This window comes from Sinocyclocheilus rhinocerous, unplaced genomic scaffold, assembly GCF_001515625.1.
Source record: "Sinocyclocheilus rhinocerous isolate Xijiao unplaced genomic scaffold, SAMN03320098_v1.1 scaffold447, whole genome shotgun sequence".
NCBI classification, from domain to species: Eukaryota; Metazoa; Chordata; class Actinopteri; order Cypriniformes; family Cyprinidae; genus Sinocyclocheilus; species Sinocyclocheilus rhinocerous.
In genome coordinates, this window is record NW_015648653.1 from 650,741 (window position 1) to 675,452 (window position 24,712).

Below are 24,712 nucleotides of genomic sequence, written 5' to 3' on the forward strand. Positions count from 1 at the left end.
AATGCATTTCAAAATGCACGTTCATATTTGTTGGTCTGTATATACTTTGAGTCAACAACAAGACATATAGGCTACTGAATTGTTTTTATCATCTTAGTCCGTTATTATACAACATTAAGCGTTTTGCTGTATGGGAGGACAAGTAAAAGTTTGCGCATTGTGTTCATAGCCAACTGTTTGCCTTGTAGTACATTAAATAATAACTATATATCGAATTTGATCTTTTAATTGCACTTAATGTCTGCCTGCATAGATCTACTCCTTAACTCCTTTGTCTCCAGCAAATGTTACAGTCTTTTATTAGACTAAGCTGTTCCCCAACACTGTAGTTTGCTGTATTTGTCAGTTCCTAAAGCACCTAATATGAGTGTCTGAAAGACTATACTATCCAGATACTTTCCACAACTCATTATTCAGTAGATCAGATCTGAACAGGCTGCCAAAGTTACCACGTTAACGTGTGAGAATGATTAAATATTAAATATGATTAACACTGCATTTAAATGGTTTTCATAAAGTTTTCTTAAAGGCATATACTGTATATTTATAAATAAAAGTTGTACCAGGATGTCAGTGACTGAATCACACTGCTAATTAAAAAGTCAACATCAGACCGCGGCTGACTATTGGCAAAATATATTCTATTTATTATTCAGAAACTGAATGCATTACATTTGGAAGGGAAAATATTCAGTATATTATGACATTTTCAGAATTCAAAATCATGTCAGCAAAGAAAACATGATGAATTGTTTTAATCAACAGGCATTTTGTTTGTCAATGTAAGTTACAAAGAAAATGACAAATTAGGCCAACAAATTTTTTTTTTCTTACCTGGTCCTCTGGTTTGTACTGTTCAAAGCTGAACAATTTGGCTTTCATTTCCAGCTCTGCTGCTCTCTCTTTCTCCCTCTGAATAGTGTCAGTCAGGATACCAATCTGCTCTTTTAGCTGCTTTGACTCAGACTCCCTGAATGTATACAAACAAACAAATAGCATTGTTTACTTGAATAAATGTAAAAAAAAAAAAAAAAATCTATGTTGTTGCACACAGGTACACACATGTTTTTGCGAGTCAGTTCAGCATTCTGTCTGAACTCCTCCAAAGCCTCTTCTGTCTCTCTAGTGTTTTGGATGAGGGAAAGGTTCTGCTCTTCCAGCTCAGTCATTAGGTTCAATAGATCCTGAGGTTCTTTGAAGAACATCTCAGGGTCCTCCTGAAAGAGACATCACAGTGGTCATTTCAAACAAGGAGGTCTATACTGCCTAAAAGGAAAACTCTCTGTTAGCATTCCTGTTCATCTCAGTGGCAGTTCGTCAACTGCCAGTGGCGTATTAGTGTTGACGGTAAGCATAAGTTTAGAGAATAAGTTTATCTTTCCAAGATTTTTCTTTTCAAAAACATTCTCTTTTTTAGAAGGGATGTATTCAATGAATTATAAATGTAAATTGCATTTATTTTATAAAAACATAAATAGAAAAAAAATAAAAAAATACGTGTAATTACACTGGCCTATAGTCTAAGTTCATTTCACACATATATAAGCGCTTAAAAAAGAGAGCGAATCGGGCACTGAAAAAACATATATTATACCACAATTGAATATTAGCAAATAGCAACACATACAGCAATATATATGCTGCCTGAATAGCCATTAATGGAGAAAGCTGTATTATGCTGGCAGATGGTGTGATTACGGCATCTACCAGCAGAAGCTAACAGGACCATGATATTCAGCCAAACCCTGACACCTACATTTTTCAGGTTAGTAGGTTTAGGCATGAAATATAAACGTGTTACACTTTACAACAATACATATAAATGTAAAAATATAAATGAATAATACATTTGTAAATGAATAATAAATTGGCTACTTAATTCAACAGAATGTTAGTGGATATTAACCTCATAATCCGAGCTGTCAGTCCCAGGTGCAGATCTAAAGTGAAAACCAAGTATTATTAATATGTCATTGAAAACATTTAAAGCAATGCACTCAATGTTATGGTTTGTATACATTTTACTGCCTTGATGGCTGGACTTCACACTTTGTTGAGATGAAGCCCTGGCCTCCCGAGAGGATAGAAAACCACGAGCCACTCGTCTTTCTCCACCTATATGTGTAAATGGAAGAAAACAAGACAATCTGTTAAAAACCCATAGCAAACATATGACAAAATCTAACATTTATACCAGTGTCTTCTATGAATTTTATACTTTGCACTTTGCTCTTAAACAAACTTTTGAAAAGCTTGTAAAGTTGCCAACATACGCTTGCTGCCTTCTGCTGTCTTTCTTTCTTTGTTCTTTTTTAATTTTTCTGTCTGCTTTTCATCCCTCTCAGCATTTGTGGAGTCAGTAGAGTGTCTGCTCTTGGATCTCTGTTTCTCCTGCCATTCTGGAGGTGACAGCATCAGCAGAAACTCTTTATACTTTTTATACTCCTTCAGGATGTCCTCATACTTAGAGATGTCACTAAAATGAAAGGTTAAGGGGAGAAAAAAGGTAAACAAACCTGTTGAAAGGATTAGGGAAAGCTAATAATCATACAATTTGTTTATACCTCTTGATTGTCACCATTTTGGAAGTTATCTTCTTGATCTCAGCCACTTTCTCCAGCTTCACCTTCGTCTCCTGCTCAGCACTGATCAGCATTTGATGGTTTTATTACACATAAGATAAATGTAGGCCACGCATTCTACTGTGTTAACGCATGTCCATGAAAAAACACAATCCTTTGCTATTTATGTCAATTTTTTAAAAATCTTTTTAAACATTAATTCAAGCATTGTACTTTAAAGTAGCAACACAATTGTAATGACAGTACTTTTGTTTCTTTTTAACGTTTTATAAGTGAAGTTAGTAGGACCGGTACATTTTGATAGCCTCCACCGAATTCTTGTCATTTTCTTTTAGGAATTCTTCAAACAAGATGGCGTCATCTTCCAAGAACTTCTCAGCTCTTGTCAATTTCGCATCTTCTTCTGCAGCCATTTGCTCCAGTAGCTGAATCTCTCCTTTCTTTACTTCCAGAGAATACTAAAACAGAGAGAGAGAGAGAGAGAGAGAGAGAGTGTGTACAAAAACAATCAGACACAGAAGAAAAGAGGACAAAATGAGTAAAGAAAAATCAGTCAAAACCACAAAGGAAACAAGAAAGACACTGAGCAAATGTCTACCTGGCTAGAAAAACAAAATGGCATCTTACCTCCAGTAAGAAGAGCTCACGTTTCTTAGTGATATATTCATTCATGCCTCCTTTGTCAACATTAGGGTCTAAGAAAATCAGAATAACAACAGTACTTTTAGGCTAAAATGTAATATTAGTTGCTGTAGGTTTACATGTGGGTCATTCCGTGTCAACTCAACCACAGGTTTTACACAGACATTGTTAGGTCTATTAGTAAAATCTGTTGAATTTAGCAATCTTTGGTGCATTATATGTCAATTAGCAATCTGTTGCATTATACGACAATGGTGACAGTTCAAAAATGGGAAAAAGCACTTCTTGTTTACATGCCTGTAGCTCAGGAAGTATTAAACATATCTCAATATCCTTTTAGATTTTAGTTAACAAACTTTTCTTTAGGTATCTTCATTTGGTTAATTTCCAGAGGTATAGGGATTTCAATGTGGCTCCATGAGTAAACTGTTAAATTGTACACATTTTTAGTTGTCAAAAACCAAATGTTTGCATACAGCTCATACTGCTCTTTGTCTGATAGAACAAAATGTTGAAACTAAAAATGTATCTTGTTTCCCTGTATCAAAAAAACAATTGCATAGAACATAACTAAGTGCCATAAATATTCTATAAGTTACATGTTTCAAAGTTTGTGGTATTATCAGTGATTCTGCCCCATAGCAGTGGATACTACTTGATCTATGACTATGCTTCAGATGTTACAACAAGAGGAAATTCCAATGCTTATATAATCCAGGTGAAGAAAATCTTGGTTTATTGATGGGAATACAATGTGTGGGGAGAGCAACCACACTTCCCTAGGAGGCATGAAACTTATTGCAAACATGTAGTTACAATACTGCATATTTGAACTCTTGGTAGTTCCAGAAGCTGTTCAAATGAACAAAATCCCTTCTTCCAAATATCCCTGAAACTGATTCAAATATAGGATCTTATGAAGAGTTAATGTACCTCAACTTGACCATTTTTGGCACTCAGACAGGTGATGTTCAATGTAATTGTTTTGATAGAGACAAACAAAATACAATTCTAGTTTCAGCATTTGTTCTGAGCTCTATGCAAAATTTGTTTTTTGACCACTGAAAAAGTGTACAAATTTAACAATTTACTCTTGGAGCCACGCTAATATCCCAATTTCTCTAGAAATGAACCACACAGGGCCCGAAAAATGAACAAGAAAAGATTAAGAACCACAATCTTCCCATTTTTTCCCCCATAATTTCACCATTGGCATATAATGCAACAATGATTGCTAAAGTCAACAGATTTTATCAATAGACCTACTAATCTCTGTCTAAAAATAAAATAAGGATGCTGTCATCTTTCCAAAGTCATTTTACCCCCCCTGTGATTTGGCTCCAAGTCTTAGGTGGAATGACTTGCCCATTGCTATTAAACTTGCTCCCTCTGTATCTGTTTTTAAGTCTAGCTTAAAAACTTACTTGTTTGATAAGGCTTACAAATTTACAATCCCTGTTCAAGCTTTTCTGCCTTACATTTTATTGCTTTCTATTGTCTGTTACTGTCTAGTAAGTGTGTTTTGTGTTTTTATTATATATTTTATTTTTTGTTTTAAAGCACATTGGACAACCTGGGTTACCATTGACATTTAATATTCGACGCAATGTTGGTCTTTCTTCTGGGAATGTTTCTGAAATTTGGTTGATTTGACACAGAATGGCCCATGTTTGATGCAGACAAGCTGTGGTATGGTGTGGCTCACCTTTCATAGATACCTTCCATGCGGGCATAATTTGGAGCTGTCTATGAGTAGGCCTTTGTGTGACTGGTATGTTACTCTCCTCTTTCAGTTCCTTCCTCAGTTTGGTTTGTCCTGCCCTTGTTCTGCCTGCAAATGTCAACTTCTCATGGACAGGTAAAGCCAACTTACTTTGGTGCTCCTGCCATAACAGAGAGCAGAATTTCATGTTTGGATTTATTATTATTATTAAGTTTTTATTCATGTTGCACAAATTATGTTTTTAGTGTAACTGTACTTTAGATTGTGCTTTTAACTTCTCCAGATTTCAAGTAAGTGCATTAGATGCAATACCAATATACAAGATTGTGGTGACCTTATCATTGAATTAACCATTTGGGTTCACTATTCTAAAAGTTTCATACGTCCCTCATTACAGATCGCACATCTTTAAAGGGCATGTATTGTATCAATGTATAAAATTATACAAACCAGCTTCCTCTGAGATTTTTCTTTGTTCCTCATCTGGAAAAGATCGTCGTGTTCAGAGATTTTGAAAGGGTTCACATCATCACTGCTTTCTAAATCAGACAAACACATGTATACTCCTATCACCACAACGACATTTCATTGGCATAGTTTTTATACAGAGCGAATGATATTTTCTGTGTTTTCAAGTGTACATTTTCTGAAACAGCTAACGTTACAACGCATCCATTAATCATTGCTAATATATAATGTTAGACTGATTTCTTCAGATTCAAGACATGCAGATATAAGTTAGTTCCACTGAGTTCCCTGCAGATTCTAACCACGTTAGAATTGTTAACACAGAAAATTATTTGAAAAAATAGCAAAATATACCAATAATTTATCGTATTAATTCTTACTACCTGCTCATAAATGAATCACCCATGAATGAAATCTGTATGCCTTACTGTGTGCTGATGATTCAGGTGAGGACATGTTGCTCCTACGGCAAATAACTCTTTAGATCAACGAAAATCTGCGTTGCCTTACGTGAAATCGCAAGCTTCTGTAGGAATACGTTTGTCCTGGAAAGTTTAGCCTCTGTCTGTTCATGTACTATATCAATCTTGCCAAGAGCGTTTGTAAAGTATTGATTTTTAGAATTTAATTATCTAACGTATAGCCCTAATACTGCAGATGGATCAGAGCAAGTTAAAGCAACTCGGATGATCTGGTTTGAAGAGACTTTTCCCTTGTTGCGTTTTTGGTTGCCCTGACAACTTTTTATTTGAACATTCTTTCCATGAAAAGTAGGGGGCAGTATTGCACAAGATTGATCCTTCTTATGGTTTTTAACCTGTGGTACGCGCGAGTCCATGTTAGTCTAGCTAATAATTTGACCATTTAATCCGAGAAGTAACATATATTTTATTAGTTATGGCCTTTAGCGCACTCTCGTTAGCAAATTTATTTAACATTTTATTTAGATTGCTAATGTCTGCAGCGAAACACCACTAAGGGGATGTTTTATTTCTACTCTTCGGGTATATGTCTTTTTGTATATTTTTCTGTGTTTAATATTACAATGCAATCTGTGTTCTTCGAATCTTGGGCATGAAGTCGAGTGAAGGATAAAACCAGTGTTGCCAACTAATTTTCAGGGGAAGTTGCTAAAGGAAGGTCTGCTAAGTTGGCAACACTGGATAAAACGGGCAAATCACAACGCAGAGAAAAGAAGAAAGACCAGATCCGTTACACAACTGCAAAAGCACAGTCACCCCTGCTCTTCAGCCTTTACTCGAGGGACGACCAAAAGTAATTGCTCAGAGGACCTAAGTGCTGTGAAGATATCTTGGTGCTTTGAATGCTGAAAATACCATTTTAAAGGGGTCATATGATGCTATTTTAAAGATCATTATTTGGTGTATTTGGTGTAACAGAATATTTATAAAGAATATCTCTTTGGATTTGAGACTTTAGTCTTTGCAACTTTACAGATCTTCTTTATGCACCAAGAGCTTGTAACACTCCAAAGAGAAAGGAAAACTTGAAATCGCATCATATGACCCCCTTAAATCAATTCAAAAGTGAACAGGAAGCCAGTGAAGGGAGGCCAATATTGGTGTAATAATTCTTGCTTATGCGTACCTGTTAACAAACAAGCAGCAGCATTCTGTGTAAAGGCCATTAAAGTAGGCTACTCCAGGAAGGTCGAGATAAAAATATGAATAATCCTTTCAAAATTATTAAAAGACAGAAAAGACTTGACTTTGGATAATTGCTTCAACTGGGAAAACTAGTTTAATAACTAATTTAATCTGTTTATCTAGTTTAAAGTCACTGTCCATAATAACTTTTTTTTTTTTTACAATGGGCTTCACAAATGGTTTTATAGCACCCAGATCTATAGATAAGATGACATCTAGATTAAGGCCATCCAGGCTTTAATATCCTCAAGACAGTCCAACAATGGTTCTATGGAGTTTGCACCTTTCTGTTTCAAAGGCAGAGAAAGTTGTGTATCATCTGCATAACAGAATAGGTCCAAGAATGAAACTTTGAGGGACTCCACACAAGAGAGATGGCGAGGAGGACACAAAATCCCCAAGGCGGACAAAAAAACTTCTGTCAGACGGATAAGATCAAAACCACTCCAAATCTAAAGGCTAACATATGTGATGTGATCCATATGCAGAACCATTAATGAAACAGAAGATCACAAATAACAGATCAAGGGGAAGATCAACGTTTTTAATCTTTTGCTGCTACACTCTACTTATTCTTGTTTGATTAATATGTTTACTGATGAATAGTCTAATAAGGTAGGGCAGAATTTTTAATCTCATTTTTGCTTCACTTGGTAATGAATTGAAACTGCTATATGGATTAGGAAATTTTACATTAGTTATTGCTGAGTCATTCACTTCTCCAGAATAAGGGTCAATAGACATCTCAGATTTCAATCATTAACTCTAGTATAATAATGATTCTAGGCTGACTGAGGTCCAGTGAAAACTGGATTAAACCATGACCAAAAAAACACACTTTATTCATTTTCACAGTATAATCTTAAAACAAAAAAGTAATTATTATTTAATATATTTACATTAAGTACTATGGTGTTACTGTCTGTTACTAAAAGTGCACCATGGTACCACTAGACTCTTACAATAAGTGTGATAAAGAATGTGAAGTATCTGCAAATATGAACTTGAAGCAAGTCTGTGTGCTGGAATAAATGAAGTAAACGTATAGGCTCTGTGAGATCAAGATTGCTGGGTGAGGTGAAGGCTGAGACATCTTTCATAAGCATTTCAAAATCTATTGAGAGTGCTGAACTTTCTAGTGGATTCAGTGCTTAAATCATATTACTGTATTTAATATACATATTTCATATTACTGTATTAATATACTGTATTTCAAATGTAATTTACATGCTTACATCGCGGCTAGGCTGTGGCTAACAAAACTATATTAAATTGTATGTATACTCTGGGCAAGTTTGTATTTTTAAAATGGTAATCATGATGGCTTTATTGACCCTGTATTGAAATTAATCCTAGATCATACTTAAAATAACTGCACAGCTTTTGCAGACACTCCTCTAAAACAGCAGATATATTACGTTTAGAATGGTAGCCTCTTAAAAAGACACATAGCCTACTTACCATAATGCATTTAAAAACTAATATAACTTCTTATGCAAGAACTCTCAAATAATCTAAATTGGAAGCACGCACTATGTCACTGCATCATCTGTTCACTGATTTAAATGGGATTGCATATGCAGTATTGTCATGTCTTGTCTGTATAGTTTTGGTTCTTTAAGTTCAGTTTTATTCCCTGTGTTTAGTCCTGGGCTTTGTCCGAAATGGCCCCTTTTCCCTCAAATAGGGCACTAGCCATTTGTAGTGGTGTCAGAAACCATAGTGGACCTTCTCGAGTGCACTCATTCAATCCCAAAATATACCCTCAAAAACCTAAACTTAAATTAAAAGTAAAACAATTGCAGTAAGTCATGATCATAAAATAGATTTTCCTTGATTATTGGCATTCTTTAATTTGTTTGCCTCACTTTGTTAAAATTACAAATAACAAATTTTTATTTGTTAAAATGACTCTTCCCCTATTGATCTGAGACCATTTCCACATGCAGAACTTTCCAGATGCTTCATATTCTGTGGTCCAAGCTTGTGTACAGTCCTCTTCAACTCACCCCACTGGTTTTCTATGGATTTTCTTTCAAAGACTGGGGGACTGGGATAGCCAAGGCACTGACTCTGTGGTCAGTGAACCATTTGTGTGTTGATTTTGGTATTTACTATGGATCATTGTCCTGCTGGAAGATTCAACCGTGACATGGTTTAAAGGCAGGGTATGTGATTTTTCAAAAACACTTTAGAAAACTGATTCATGACTTAGGCAGCCAGGTGTTGATTTAATTTCCAGGTATTACAATATGTTTTCCAGGGCCTTTGAAAGAAAAACAGCCCCACAACATCTAAGATCCACCACCACACTCTACAATAGGGATTTTTTTTCCCCCCAAAAAGCTTTATTCATCGGACCATAAAACCTAGTCCCAATGAAATGTCTGGTAATGTCTGGCGAACTGTAAGCACTTTCGTTTGTTTCCTAACAGCAAAGTTGTGCTTATGTGTCACCTGACCACAGTTTTGGAGATAACTTGCAAGCTAATCACATAGCTAAATAACAACTATAAAATTTTGGCATCTAGCCTTGATGGTTTGATTGATGAGTGCCAGTCAGGGTTTATGAATGGTTGCCACATATCCAACAATGTACGGTTAGTTCTTGATTTTACTGATTATCGTGATTTGGTTTTGGATCCTGCTTTAATGATGTTCTTAGACTTCAAAAAGCATTCAATACTGTTAGCCATAATCTAATTTTTTACTGTATTACGTTTCTTTGATTTGATCAAATATCAATGCAGTGAAAACATTTAATGTAAGAGGAAATAGTTATGTTAAACTTATATCTGGGACAACAACAAAATGTCCTGTTCACAGATGTATAATAGGGCTGCCCTATTTCCCCCTTTCTTCTCCTGCTAGTTACTCAAAATTTCCATTTCAATTAGGAATTCAAGACAAAGAATAAAAAAATCAACCAGAAGTTCCTAAAAGAATTTGAGACAAAAAAAAAAATCAGGTCTGTGAACACACTTAAAGGGGTCATATGATGCGATTTCAAGTTTTCCTTTCTCTTTGGAGTGTTACAAGCTGATTGTGCATAGATAAGATCCCTGAAGTTGCAAAGACTAAAGTCTCAAAACCAAAGAGATATTCTTTATCAAAGTTAAGACTCTGCCACGCCCCCCTAAAACGGCTCATTCTAACACGCCCCCACATATCTACCCCACTATGTGGAAATATTTGCATAATCCCGCCGCAAATGTGCACGCAAAGAAAGAAGGCATGGTGTCAGTAACCGCAGTTAGTGTTGAAGCAGCCATGTCAAGAGCTAAAATAGCAATCTGTGGAATTCAGCGTAAAGTTAAAATTAATTATTTGAGTGTTCTTGAAGAAAAATGCACTTTCTGTGATATTGAACAGACAAAAAAGTGCTTGTGAAAGTGTCTGTGTTTTGGAACTTTGGAACAAGTTATGTAAGGCCTACCTATCTCTCAGAAAAACAAAACATAAGCATAAACACATTTAATATTATTTTTTATGATAGCTCAAATTCTCATCATCAGTATACTTTTTATTACACTTGGCCATTTTTTTATACACAAATGCAAATGTTTTAGTTTTTGGTTTTATTTATTTATTTTTATTATGTCTTATTTTTTGTTGTTGTTCTTGTTGTTCTGTACTTGTTGATAAAATTTCATGTAATTCATTTGGCACAAATACAATTTAAAAAATAAATAAATAAAAAAGGTCACTAAACTTTATACAATACAGTCAAATTAAATTTTATTTTGGCCTTTCATAGTATTATATTGTTGTAATTATAATCTTCTAGCTTACTCTTATAAAAACTCAGTGGTAGCAGCAAGCCTACAGTCCTACATTCGTCATGTTTTTACACTATGATTTCAACATATGCTTCTACAACTGTGAAACTTTCGGTTCCACCCCCTTGCGTTTGTTATAACGCTATTGGTAGTCTGATCGCTGGCCTGCAATACAATTGTGTTGAAATAAATAGAAACAGTGTCTGCTGAATCTTTCTTTCCTGCTGTGGAATCTGGAATCTTTCCTGCTCTAATCTGGACTTGCAAAGGTATGATAAGTGTAATATCTAGATAGTAGCCTACATGTAGTTTGCTCAAAATGCAAGCGTAATATCAATAGTCACATATTGGTGTGTGCAATGACAGATTCCTTCTGACAAAGGACACATGCATTTTTCGTGTCGTACATTCGTAAATGAGTCTTGTGTTAGCAAAAACGTTTTTAAAAATAAACAAACGTGCATAAAAGAATGTCGCCTAGTTCGTAAAGTTCATGTCAACATATGATTTGACTAATGTGTTGGCTAAACTTGATTCTTTTCGTTATAGTAGCCTAAACTTTGTGGCATGCTAGATTTTGTTGTATGGATAGACTATATGAAATCGTTCCACGTTATTTGCAGTAAATGTCAGGTTAAATATTTATTGTTGTGGGCGTATCTCGTTGATCGAACTGTGACCCTGCAGTGCACTCTGATTGAGAAACTAACATTATCCTTCAATAATGCGACTTTTCTTTGGTGGGTTTCACTACTTTTTGATATAAATTAATTTTTGAATACTAATTTTAAGACCTTTTCTGTTGTCCGGCTTGGAATGTTACTGCCTAGTGATATTTGGTTCGTGAACGAATCGAATCGTTCATTTGAACCGGTTCTTTTCAGTAAACCAGTTGAACTGGTTCGCCAAATCGAACTGAATCGTTTGGAACAGTTCGCGTCTGTTGCAAACACTGTTAAACTATAGGCCAACTATAGGCCATGTCTATAACTATACTGTGAACTATAGGCCATGTCTACTTCTGCAAACACTTTTTTTGCAATTCGGATTTGCAAACATGCGGTTCTCGATTTAGCAGTGATATGAAGTGTATGCGGACCCCCGCACAAATGGGACACCTGTTTGTAACTGTAGCTCGTATTAGTTCTTTCACATTTTTATTTTACTCCCTGCAGTATCATACTACAGGTGATCTTATTAAATATATTATGTTTTAAATGAAATGTAATACAACATATTAAATACATGTTTCTTGTTTCCCATTAAATGTTCTTAAAAAATGATCAAAGTTGGTCAAGCATAATAATAAGCTATGCAGCTAGCTGGCTAGCGTAGGCTGATCTAGCATGCAGAGAAGGTAAAGAACCATTATAACCACTTTATTTACCATTATAAATAACATTAATTAAAAAGGCAGTTAAAGTCATAGTAAAGATGACATCATAAGTCAAATGTGTAGATTTTCCAATCAGACACGCATTAAAACCCCTTTCAGTCAATGGAATCATTTGGACCCATTTGTGCAGGGGGATGCAATTGCCCTTGTAGGCCTTGAACTGTTCGTAAAAACCTACTTAAATGAAAATAATAACAATACAATAAACTGTGTGTACAAGTCAGCTTATGGTATTATGAACTTGAATCTCAATATAACCGTTTTCTTTAGGCAAGTGATCGACAGCCATCTTGGGAACGCACTCAGGCATCTGTCATGGAAGTACAGCCCCTGTGTAATTCAATGGGGACTGAATCTCAAATTGATTCACAAAAATGACTTATTTATGAAAACATATTTCAAATCAGCAATAAAATCATGAACAACATGGATTGTATAATAAACGTTGCTTCTTACCCTTTTGTTCATTGTCCCTTTTTCAAGGTTACTTCATTGCACAAGTAAGTGGCGACCAGTAAGTGTCTTTTGGAGCATTAAACCATTAAATGAATCATTGACTCAACATATTTATTCGAAAACACAGTTGTTCATGTCATAAGTCCAATACAAAAGCATGAGAATTATAACAGATGACAGATGACAACTGGTCTTTGTAGAAAAAAGTTATAGAAAAAGACAACAGTAATAGGTTCAACAACATTCTTATATAATTTAAATAGTGTGACTGTGACCCCTTCATCCAGTTACTGTTTCAGTCAGCAGGTTGTCATTCACAAACAAATGCTATTTGTTTAATGACATTTTTAACATTTTAACATTAGGTGAACAAATTATGTTTGTGTTAATTTATTCAGGTGGTACCAATGTACATGATTAAATCATAAAAATCCAACACACTTTTTTTTATGGTCTGTCTTTTATAATCTTTTTTTATTTGATCCAAAACCCTCTTCTCCTTGTTAAACGAGATTAACTCACATTTCTATCTGAATGAACAACATCTCAAGTTTATTCATACATGACATGTCCTAATACATTCAGTTATACACTACAAAATATGAGTCAGTGCATGGAAGTGAACAAGAACGATTTATTTATTTACTGTTTGGTGTCCCCTTCCTCAAATTTATTAATGCATTACAGAAATTTGTTTTTTTCTCTCTCTGAAAAGCTTTTAATAATGTTTTGACAGAAAGTTGATTTAATAAAAATTTGGTATAGATCTGCTGAACACAAACAGGAGGAGTTTGAAAATTCGAATGGGGAAAAAATGGTTTAAAATATATAGCTGCAAGCAGTGACCACCCAGTGTGGGGAACATAACCAAAACAGCCAAATTTAAAAGAAGGCTTTTGTACTCTGGTCTGTTGTGTGCTAATCTAGTTTATACACCAATATTTATAGTACATCATATACTATAAATACTGATGGCGCCTATGACAAATTGTTTGTGATTTTCCTCATTTTAAGTCACTTTGTATAAAAGTGTCTGCTAAATAAATAAATATAAATTGTTTTGGTGGCAAGTTTCAACTTTATTCACTGCAGTTGCATAGCTTTGAGGTCATTCTTAAATGATAACGCCCCCTGGCATTGCAAATAAATGTTTCCTTTAATGTGCACCAAGTTCTGTGAAAAAATCTCATGAAAAGTGTCAAGCAGGGTAAATGTAGTTTCAACGTAGTTCCAACTCCCCTTTTTTCACACATGTATGGTTTGTAGGCATATCATATTTGGAACGAGCAAAAGGGAAAATTTTTTTGTGACTAATCAATAAAATAAATACATAAGCTATTTTATGGCTTCAGAAGACTTTCAATACAGAGCGCAAAACATATAGACTACAGTTATAGTTCTGTTATCTTTCTTGGAGCTCGACACATCTGGTTCACTTTGATTTTATGGACGCCTGACATGTTGCAAGGGTTCCTAAACTGCATACAAGATAGTAAATTAAGCAATTAACATAGTGAATTAAGCAATTAAGAATGAACATATTACTCAAAATGAAAGTATAAAAACTGCGCAGCTAAAGCAGTTCTAGGCAGGTCTTGAGTGCATTACAGGTCCGTATCATTTTGTGAAATTATTTCAGTTATTTTAAAATGTCACTCTATTTACCACAAAGACATTGACCAAGCAAATAGTTTTCATTTTCCCCCTCAAAATTACCTTTGTTTATCTATGCAAAACACAATCTCAATGAAACATGATGCACACACAGAGACATTTACATTAAGCCTGTTGTCAGCACTAAAACTGCATTAAAAAGCATGAATACTTTTAGAGCTAATGCAATTTTGTGAAAGCTAGTAACTCCCTAAACATCTATGCTGTAAAAAAATGGCATAAAGAGTAAAATAAATGTTTACACTTGCAAGGCATAAAAACAGATGTACATAATCAATTAATATAAGATCATTGAGTTGTAAGAATGTCCAAAACAGGCAGGTGACAGTTCTGTTAACTTGCTTGAAATGCTCACATTGGCCTCTTTGTCCAGTCCATCTTTATTATTGAGCCCTGGTAAAGTTACGTGTCCTGCTCAAGGGCACAATCATGATAGAGGTTGCTAAGTGAATTCCCTATTCACACTTTACCAGTACAAACACTGATTCACTAAGCAACAGTTTTGGAGGGTTCTTCTTTGAGCAGAGTCAGTGGGAGGCCAGACTACCTGAAATTCCCTTGAACATGGTTTTGCATAACAAACACAGGCTTGTGAAATCATTCCAAAGCAACTTGACAAGAAATTTATCATAACCAACAATATCTGCAGTACTAAATTCCAAGTTTTAATTTTAAGACAGAGAAGCAAACAAGCTAGAGAAGTGAAATGCAGAAAGAGAGAAAACCTCAAGAGTTTTTTTCTATTGTTATAGGAAGTTTACGGTTAAATTAACTGCTTGCAAAAGAGGTCGTCAAACTATTTCATACTTGATTTCATAACTAATATGCTACCATGTATAGTAATAGTAGTAGTTGTATGTGTTGTCAATAATAGGTTTTAACCTGTATGTGTTCCTTTCATTTCAGATGAAGATCGCCGTGATTGGCCAGAGTCTCTTTGGACAGGAAGTGTACAAAGAACTGAAGAAGGATGGCCACACGATTGTTGGTGTATTCACCATCCCTGACAAAGATGGAAAAGTGGACTCACTTGGTAAGTCTCTCATAGCTTTGTTTCTGTAAGGATCATTGACGTTACTCCTAAAGGGATAATTCTCTCATAATTTACCCACGCTATCCCAGGTTTATATGACTTTTTCTTCTGTGGAACACAAACAGATTTTTAGAAAAGTAAGCTGTCTCTGGTTCCATTTAATGTATAGAGTTGTCACAACAAGAGTACCTTGAAGTTGAAATGAACACACAAACAGATACAATGGCATTCCATATGACCCCAATTTAGTCTTCTGAAGTGAAAAAATAGTTGTGTAGAAAAATACTAATATTTTTATATTATTTATAAACCATCACTGTGAACGTCAAACCATGAAGTGTGATGAAAGTGATTTGTGAAACTTATGCAACAAATCCTCTGTGCTTTCGCATCACTTCTCATGTGAGTTTCATGAGTAAAATATAATATTTTCTCACATGCCTATCGTTTTGTTTCAGAAGGCACTGAGTCTTCGACTGTTGTATGGATTACCGTCATGTTCACTTTATGTGGTTTTTGAAGCATCAAGTTTGAGGGACTGATATTTTACATTATATGGACTCAGAGATCGATTTTTTTTTTTTAAGTATTCGTTTGTGTTCATCTGAAGAATGGAAGTCAAATATCAGGGATAGCAAAATGGTCAGTAAATGATAACAGAATTTTCATTTTTGCACAAATGTCTGGAGTGAAAATTTGGTCAAATTTTCACTAGTGATTTGTTCAGACCAGTGCCAAAATATGGCAGGCAGGCTGAATGAAATGCAAATTCATTCTCTGACAGTAACAGCACTCTCTTATGTAACAGCAGCAGCTCTACTCTTGCACCAAACATTCATCTTGATGTGAATCTGTCCTTTTTTCAAAAATACATTAAAAATGGAATTCATACATAAATGGAGTTCTTACATAAAATGATTTGAATACATCTCTTCTTCAGTGAATATGTTTTTATATTCTGTATTAAAATATCAGGGTGATACAACTGTTCTGTTAATTGCTAATTAACTGTTCATAATTAAAGAAGTTTCATTAAAATAATTAAAGTTGAAATATTTATATAAAATGTAAATAATTTAAAATATATTGAATATTTGATAAGCAACTATCCTTCAAATATTCAAATAAGTCATGTGATGCAACCAACATTTATAAACATGCAGAAGAAAACTCAAGACTATGTGTTAAGGTCAATAAGTATCTTAAAATATAAAATATGATAAGACAAGATTAGTTCAGGTTGTTAAATGACAAGACAAGATTAGTTCAGGCTGTTAATTGTCTTGTTGTGGGACTCCCGAAAAATGTAATGAATTATGAATTAGCTGCACTATGAAACTTTGGCTAACGTCTGTGGTTGAAATATAAAATTGCATGTTATTTGCAGAAAGTTCTTTGATGGCAGTTGTGCTTCGGCACTGCTCTTTTGTGCATATGAATCTGATGGTTTGAGGAAAGTTAATGGTTACACAAATTGAAATAAATCTTTAAACGTTCCACAGCGACTGAGGCAGAGAAGGATGGCGTGCCAGTGTTCAAGTTTCCCCGTTGGAGGCTGAAGGGAAAGGCCATCACAGAGGTGGTGGATCAGTATAAGGCCGTTGGTGCTGAACTGAATGTTCTTCCTTTCTGCTCTCAATTCATCCCTATGGAAGTGATAGATCACCCAACACACGGGTCCATCATTTATCATCCCTCTTTGCTGCCCAGACACAGAGGTGCCTCTGCCATTAACTGGTATGTCTGTGTGTATGTGTGTTCTTTTTGTGTTTTATTAGTGAGTGTGTGTGTGTGTATACGTGTGGTAATTAGAAATATGATAGTAAGAGAAAGATTAGTGGCATACCTAATTAGATTTAGGAATAGTTCACTTTTTTTTTTTTTTTTAATTTCATTTCATTTTACTTAATTTATTATTTTCTTTTGTGAAATACAAAATCAGATGTAAGGTAGAGTGTGTGAGTTGTCATAAACATGAAAATGCTTTATATTTAGTGTTTCAACCAAATGCATATAATTTAAAGCAGCTTGCTATCAGGTGCTTTGATGGATACATGTTCTCTTTAAAGGGGTCATATGATGTTGCTAAAAAGAACATTATTTTGTGTATTTGGTGTAATGCAATGTGTTTATGTGGTTTAAGTTTCAAAAAACACATTCTTTTACACATACTGTACATTATTGTTTCTCCTCTATGCCCCGCCTTTCTGAAACGCGTCTGCAACTTTACAGATCTTCTTTATGCACCAAGAGCTTGTAACACTCCAAAGAGAAAGGAAAAATTGAAATCGCATCATATGACCCCTTTAATGTTTTCCTCAGCACATAACATTTATTTTTGTAGTTGTATAATTATCTGCAAATGTTATTAATTATCATATGTGTTTAAAAAGTATCATATTTTATATTTTGGGTCTTGGCACAATATTTTATTCACTGAAAGAAACAGCATGAGGATGAGTAAATGATGACACAATTCTTGGGTGTGTAAATGATGTAAAATTATGTTGTTTTAACATAAATTTTGTTTTGCTATTTTGTTTCTCTTAGGACTCTGATTCATGGTGATAAGAAGGGTGGGTTTACTATATTCTGGGCAGATGATGGACTGGACACAGGACCAATTCTTTTACAAAGAGAATGCGACGTTGAGCCAAATGACAACGTAAACAGCATCTACAAACGCTTCCTGTTCCCGGAGGGAGTTAAAGGCATGGTGTGGAATCAATGCAGAAACTTCTACAGCTACATCATATTGCAAACTATAGTATACTATATAGTAGATTTAAAAAAGCATTCAATTCACTGTTTTAATGTAGGATAAGCAGGATTTAAAGTCCAGAAAGTAGTCTGATGGAGTTGTATTTGAGTGCACCCTTGGATTCTTGTGTGTGTGCTTTTGTTTTAGGTGGAGGCAGTCAGGTTAATTGCAGCGGGTACAGCTCCGAGAATCAAGCAACCAGAGGAAGGAGCCACATATGAGTGTATTCAGAAGAAAGAAAATTCAAAGGTGGAGTTCTCTGCCGCTGCACAACATCCGATATATAGATGTATAGCTTCAACCTCAATGCTGTACACAACATTAAAACAATAACTATCTATGGTTGGTTGAATAGATTGACTGGAACCAGTCAGCAGAAGCCATTCATAACTGGATCAGAGGAAATGACAGAGTACCTGGAGCCTGGGCAGAGATTGATGGCAAAGTGAGTGTTTTAACTAACATACACAACAGCACATGAAACATGCAGAGACTCTTAGTCAAATGCATTAAATTTTGTGCAAACAACTTCTCTTGTTGCAACAGTATTATTTTCATTCTTTTGGTAGAATGTTTCATTTTATGGATCAACACTGTTGGAAAATGACCATTTTTCAAGTAATGGTCAACCTCTGGAAATCCCTGGAGCAAGTCGACCTGGTCTGGTTACCAAAAATGGCCTTGTTCTTTTTGGGAATGATGGCAAGATGGTAAGGACATGCAGAAACGTTTTTAAATTATGCTATTAAAATTGCTAAACTTGATATAGGCAAAAACTTAAACATATTTAATATAGCACCACGTAGTTTCAGCAGGATGTGTTTGTGCTGGCCTGAGTAGTAGGGTGGATTTGTGACTTTACCAACCAAAATTTAAAGGTATAGTTCACCCAAAAATGAAAATTCTGTCATAATTTACTCACACTCATGTTGTCTTAAACCTGTATGTATTTATTTCTTCTACTGATAAAAAAAAAAAAAAAAAAGAATGTTGGTAACTGAAAAACTTTGGTGACCATTGACTTCCATTGTATGGACAAAAAAGAGGAAAAAAATTACTGAACAAAGTCATACCCTTTTGGAATGACACGAGGGTGAGTAAATGATGACAGTTTTCATTTTTGGGTGAACTGTCCTTTTAAGTGCAAGCTGCAATCATCACGGTCCAAGCACATGTGAAGGGACCATGACCAAAATAGACAAATTCGAAAGAATAGATCCTGTTGATGCTGTGGATACAATTGCTTTGGAGTCAAATGTCAACTTCTTCAGTCACACCCTTACCCTACTTTTTGGTAAGGGCAGTTAGCACAATTAGGTTATTGCCCCTAGCAACAGAAGCATTTTCAGTGCAAACATGCTAAACAGACGTCTTACTGTTTCAGTGTGTCACTATGAGCCACCGCTGAAAAATCAGTTAGATCACATCTTAGAAATTATGTACTGAATGTACTGAAATGTTTTTGTCATGAGGGTCACTAGATGATCAGTACCAAATTCTGCATGAACACTTTTTTCTGTGTGAAAAGTGTAAAAATGGATGGATGGGAATGAAATCTAAGCTATACAATTTATTTTGTCTCAATTCAAGGATTCAGCAGAATTCTAGCCATATGGTAATGGACAAAAACATACTTGTACTTGGGCCCTACTGGATAGGTCATTATTATTCACCCCTCACTCACCATGTTGTTCCAAACATTTGACAATCTTTGTTTAGACACTTACATCTTTCAAGATATCTTTTGTGTGTCACAGAATTTAAAAAATTCTTACAGGTTTAGAATGACATGAGGTTGAGTTTAAATTTTTGAGTATTCATTTACACATTTACCCAATAAAATGTGCAATGCAAGACTGTAGATGAGTGTGTGTCTGTGTATTTGCACATAAAGTGTGTTTATACTTGTATGTAGTTGCTTGTGAAGAACCTGCAGTTTGAGGATGGGAAGATGATTGCTGCATCCCAGTATTTTAAAGCTGCTCTCAGTTCCACTGTGGAGCTCTCTGAGGACGAAAAACAATTTGCTGGCTTTGAAGAGTTCATTCAAATGTGTGTGAGGAAACTGAGAGGAGAGGATGAGGAAGAAGAGTTCACTGTAGACTATGTTAGTTTTGCTTCTGTTTATTTTTGCTCTGCTTGATATATATATATATATATATATATATACACACACACACACACACACACACACTGTACATATATAATTCATATACAAAAATACAATGCTGAAACATATGATTACAGAGAATATCAGGAACTCTAGAAGTCCAAATATACACTCATTGTAAGTTTGATGCCTGCAACACATTCAAAAAAATTTGGGGCCGAAGTGGTACATCATTATTTTTAACAACACTCAAAAAAAATTTTTGGAACTGAGGACACTAATTGTTGTATATTTGAAAGTGGACATTTTCCCATTATTGCTATAAAAATTCAGATTTTCAGATTTTTAATTTAAAAGATAATGTAGATCTGGACTTCAAACACTGTGGTAAACATGTCCAATTTTGGAACGTATTGCAAGTATCAAACTTAGAATTACTGACTGTTTATGAAAACAGCAAAGTTGATTAGGTAAATTGTCTTTTATACTGTATTTTTTTAAAAATGTATTTCTAAATATGTATCCGCATGTCTGTTGTAGGTGGAAAAGAAACTGAACAATATGACAATCCAAATCCCACACCAGCTTTTCATAAATGGGGAGTTTGTAGATGCTGAAGGGGGAAAGACCTATAAGACCATTAACCCCACTGATGGACAGGTACACTGGACACAAATTCCTTTTCCACTCTCAATATATCTGCATTATATGTTTGATTCTTTTTCACATGCTTAATTTCAGCTTTTGTTTGTGTGTAGGCAATCTGTGATGTGTCCTTAGCTCAGATCTCAGATGTGGAAAAGGCAGTGGCTGCAGCTAAAGAAGCATTTGAGGAGGGAGAGTGGGGCAAGATGAACCCCAGAGACCGAGGCAAACTACTCTATAAGTACATGCATTTTATATTTAAACACTGCAGTTACACATAGATTTCTTTCTTTCTGCATTGAACTGGTAATTGTTTGAATAACATACTTACCAAATTTGACTCTGATTATCTTTGCTCAGACCATACTGGCAAAAAACGTTATGAAAATATGAGCTTTTTGATTGACCAAAGAGTTCTCTTATGAAGTATCAATAAATTCGACAAGGATGACTACAGAAAGGAAATATACAACTATATGTGATGGATGATGATTATTTGTAGCACAGTCTCTGCAGTAATACACATATTAGTAAAGTTTCTTAATTGTGTGCATGTTTGTATTCTCCAGACTGGCTGATCTGATGGAGCAGCATCAGGAAGAGTTGGCCACTATTGAGAGCATAGACTCAGGAGCAGTCTATACTCTTGCCCTCAAAACACACATCGGCATGTCTGTTCAGACATTCAGATACTTTGCTGGCTGGTGTGACAAGATTCAGGTTTGTTTGTGTGTGTTTGTCATTTATCAGAATATTTATTTATCAGCCATCATTTGTGATGAATGCCACAGTGTCATATTTAGGATATTCTGTTATTAAATTATACATTCTGTGTTTTTTCAAGCTTTATTCACCTTATTTAAACATTTTTGAAATTTTTTTTTTGTTTGTTTTTTTTAAATAAAACAAGGGTTGAATTTTGTGATAATTAATATGCACTGAATGCTGTTGATTGAGCTTAATTTGTATTGAACCCAGAAGATTCATTTAAATCTAATTTGACTGCATTGTATTGGAAACTACAGTTTTAGTAATATTAAAAAAATGAACCTATCCTTGTGTGTGTCTGAAATATATTAAAATATTCTCCACAGGGCTGCACTATTCCTATCAACCAGGCTCGACCTAATCGAAACCTTACCTTCACCAAGAAAGAACCAATTGGGTAAAATCAACTCTCCCCAGACAAAAAATCCTCCAGTTTTCGTCCAGCCTCGCCATGAAAAAATCTCTGTTGAGAATATTTAGCTGTTGTTTGTTTATGTTCAGTGTGTGTGCCATTGTCATTCCTTGGAATTATCCACTGATGATGCTGGCATGGAAGACTGCAGCCTGCCTAGCAGCTGGAAACACTGTGGTGCTCAAACCTGCACAGGTAAAGAACTGCAGTTACTATTAAAACAAAAATGCACATGGGCATGGCATATTTAACTCGAACAACATACACACAGAATTTAAGAACTGTGTTTCTGCATTCAATTCTAGGTCACACCTTTGACTGCTCTCAAGTTTGCTGAATTAACTGCATTGGCAAAGTTTCCAAAAGGCGTGGTGAACATACTACCAGGATCTGGTACATATAACACAAAACATACACAATAAAGTTGAATTTAGCCCAAATCTGTCAATGAAAACTGATAAACTGTAACTATTTTCTGTACACAATTCAGGATCAATATTGTAAATTCTTTGCACAATTGACTTTTTAGTACATCTGATTAATTTTTAAAACTATCTGCTTGTAGATTCATTGAATATTTGTTGAATATGTAAATTTTAGGGTCTCTGGTCGGTCAGCGGCTGTCTGACCACCCTGATGTTCGAAAACTTGGCTTCACCGGCTCCACTGAGATTGGCAAACAGATAATGAAAAGGTGAATGAGCATCTATTAAAAATCGAAACAATGCTGGGGTTTAAGTATTTCTTTAATTTGATGTTTTCAGATCTCAATTTTTGTAGTAAATTACAAATGGAATTTAAATAAAAGTTGGAAATGATCAATTGATCTTTTAGCTGTGCAGTCAGCAATGTGAAGAAGGTTTCTCTTGAGTTAGGAGGAAAGTCTCCTCTCATCATCTTTAATGACTGTGATCTGGACAAGGCTGTCAGAATGGTTTGTTTACCTCAGTACCATCACACAATTGTATTTGCAAATTATGGTTGTAATCTCAGACATGTTTTCACACACACTTCTTGTCTACAGGGTATGAGCTCTGTGTTCTTCAATAAGGGAGAGAACTGCATTGCAGCAGGGAGACTTTTCATTGAGGAATCTATCCATGACACTTTTGTGGAGAGAGTGGTAAAGAACAATATGATTTAATAGCTTCATCTCTATTTTTACATATATTTCTTTTTGTTACCTGTGGCTGAATCCCGCACTCTTGTGAGTTATGACCGTATATCAGTATATCATATATAAAAATGTAGTCATACTAACTTCTTAAACCTCTTAAAATCATTTAACTAAGACCATTTGATTTTAACTGAAGTGTAATAATGTAAAACCTAGATGAGCTAATAATTCGTGATTTTATAATTAATTTGTAACTCCAATATCTTAATTCAAAGCTCATAACATATACAACTACATCTATGTAGGTCAATGAAATAAAGAAGATGAAGATTGGTGATCCACTAGACCGTTCCACAGACCATGGCCCCCAGAACCACAAAGCCCATCTGGACAAACTGGTGGAATACTGTGAAAAAGGGGTCAAAGAAAGAGCAAACTTAGTGTTTGGAGGGAAACAAGTGAACCGTCCAGGTTAGAGGAGTGTGTGAGAATATGCATAAGTCTTAGTGAGGGGAAAAGTACAATGTTCTTTACACTTTCTATCTCTATAGGTTTCTTCTTTGAACCAACTGTTTTCACTGACGTGCAGGATCACATGTATATTGCTATTGAGGAGTCCTTTGGGCCCATCATGATCATCTCCAAATTCAGTAATGGGTTGGTAGAAATAAGCGACTTTTACCTCTAAACTCTTTAACTGTATACATTGTACTAATATTTCAGATTTGTAACAACATGACCAAAAGCAACATTGTAAACTGCCTTTTCCTCAATCTCCCTCATTCAGAGATGTTGACAAAGTGCTGCAGAGGGCTAATGCTACAGAATATGGTTTAGCATCAGGTGTGTTTACACGTGACATCAGTAAGGCTCTGTATGTGAGTGAAAAACTTCAGGCTGGCACTGTGTTCATCAATACTTACAACAAGACCGATGTCGCTGCTCCTTTTGGTGGCTTCAAACAGTCTGGCTTTGGCAAAGATTTGGGTAAGACATAAATATGATATCATAAATATGATGCATGATAAATTAATTTAAATGAACACATACCCAACAGGTTTTTTGAGTTGTCATTGCACTATATTTCAGTTATTATTTATCTTACAAAAATACTTTTTTATATTGTTTTAACTAGGTGTATTTCTTCCCAACAGGACAAGAAGCTCTGAATGAGTATCTGAAGATTAAATGTGTGACTGTTGAATACTAATAAAATACTGGACATATAGTGCACAACATAAAATGATTGCATTTTAGTGCTCAAAAGTAGCAGCTAAGGACAATTTCAGTTTAGCCTTCAAGTAAATTGTCATGACTTAGTAATTACATTCGTTTTGTGTGTAATAATGGATTGCATTTCAGTTCCGACAATTAAGAAAATCAAATCAAATCACAAGTTCCCCTTAAGGCTTTAGTTCTTACTTTCCTAGTTTTACACAGTATCTGTAAATGTCTTACTGTATATAAGCGTAAGAAAGT

At 35.0% G+C, this 24,712-nt stretch overlaps 2 protein-coding genes across 2 annotated transcripts in view; one reads left to right on the top strand and one right to left on the bottom strand.

The window, feature by feature from the left end:
* The window catches only part of LOC107710158 (cilia- and flagella-associated protein 100), a 10,004-nt gene extending 3,996 nt beyond the window's left edge, over window positions 1–6,008 (bottom strand). The window contains exons 1-11 of the mRNA XM_016514891.1: window positions 5,844–6,008; window positions 5,398–5,486; window positions 4,930–5,107; window positions 3,210–3,277; window positions 2,877–3,040; window positions 2,565–2,645; window positions 2,274–2,476; window positions 2,019–2,115; window positions 1,907–1,940; window positions 1,063–1,217; window positions 835–970 (exon numbers count right to left, since the gene is read on the bottom strand). Of these exons, the coding sequence (XP_016370377.1) occupies window positions 835–970; window positions 1,063–1,217; window positions 1,907–1,940; window positions 2,019–2,115; window positions 2,274–2,476; window positions 2,565–2,645; window positions 2,877–3,040; window positions 3,210–3,277; window positions 4,930–5,107; window positions 5,398–5,486; window positions 5,844–5,871 (1,233 nt within the window). The 5' untranslated portion in view covers window positions 5,872–6,008. The remainder of the gene's footprint in view (window positions 1–834; window positions 971–1,062; window positions 1,218–1,906; window positions 1,941–2,018; window positions 2,116–2,273; window positions 2,477–2,564; window positions 2,646–2,876; window positions 3,041–3,209; window positions 3,278–4,929; window positions 5,108–5,397; window positions 5,487–5,843) is intronic.
* Window positions 6,009–11,033: 5,025 nt separating this feature from the next.
* Window positions 11,034–24,712, top strand: LOC107710173 (cytosolic 10-formyltetrahydrofolate dehydrogenase-like). The gene is made up of 21 exons (XM_016514918.1): window positions 11,034–11,130; window positions 15,294–15,420; window positions 16,923–17,157; window positions 17,971–18,136; window positions 18,329–18,430; window positions 18,537–18,626; window positions 18,751–18,891; window positions 20,097–20,288; window positions 20,832–20,951; window positions 21,050–21,177; window positions 21,506–21,656; window positions 22,031–22,101; window positions 22,206–22,311; window positions 22,422–22,509; window positions 22,717–22,810; window positions 22,951–23,050; window positions 23,141–23,239; window positions 23,539–23,704; window positions 23,785–23,890; window positions 24,021–24,220; window positions 24,388–24,712. Exons 2-21 carry the CDS (start codon window positions 15,294–15,296, stop codon window positions 24,441–24,443), a joined length of 2,538 nt encoding a protein of 845 aa, XP_016370404.1. The 5' UTR covers window positions 11,034–11,130; the 3' UTR covers window positions 24,444–24,712.

Excerpts from the sequence above, each read along its gene's own strand:
- LOC107710173 (XM_016514918.1), top strand. The coding sequence starts at position 15,294 with ATGAAGATCGCCGTGATTGGCCAGAGTCTCTTTGGACAGGAAGTGTAC. Across the intron at positions 21,657-22,030 it reads GCTGGTGTGACAAGATTCAG|GGCTGCACTATTCCTATCAA; the intron begins GTTTGTTTGTGT and ends TATTCTCCACAG. Across the intron at positions 22,510-22,716 it reads GAACATACTACCAGGATCTG|GGTCTCTGGTCGGTCAGCGG; the intron begins GTACATATAACA and ends TGTAAATTTTAG.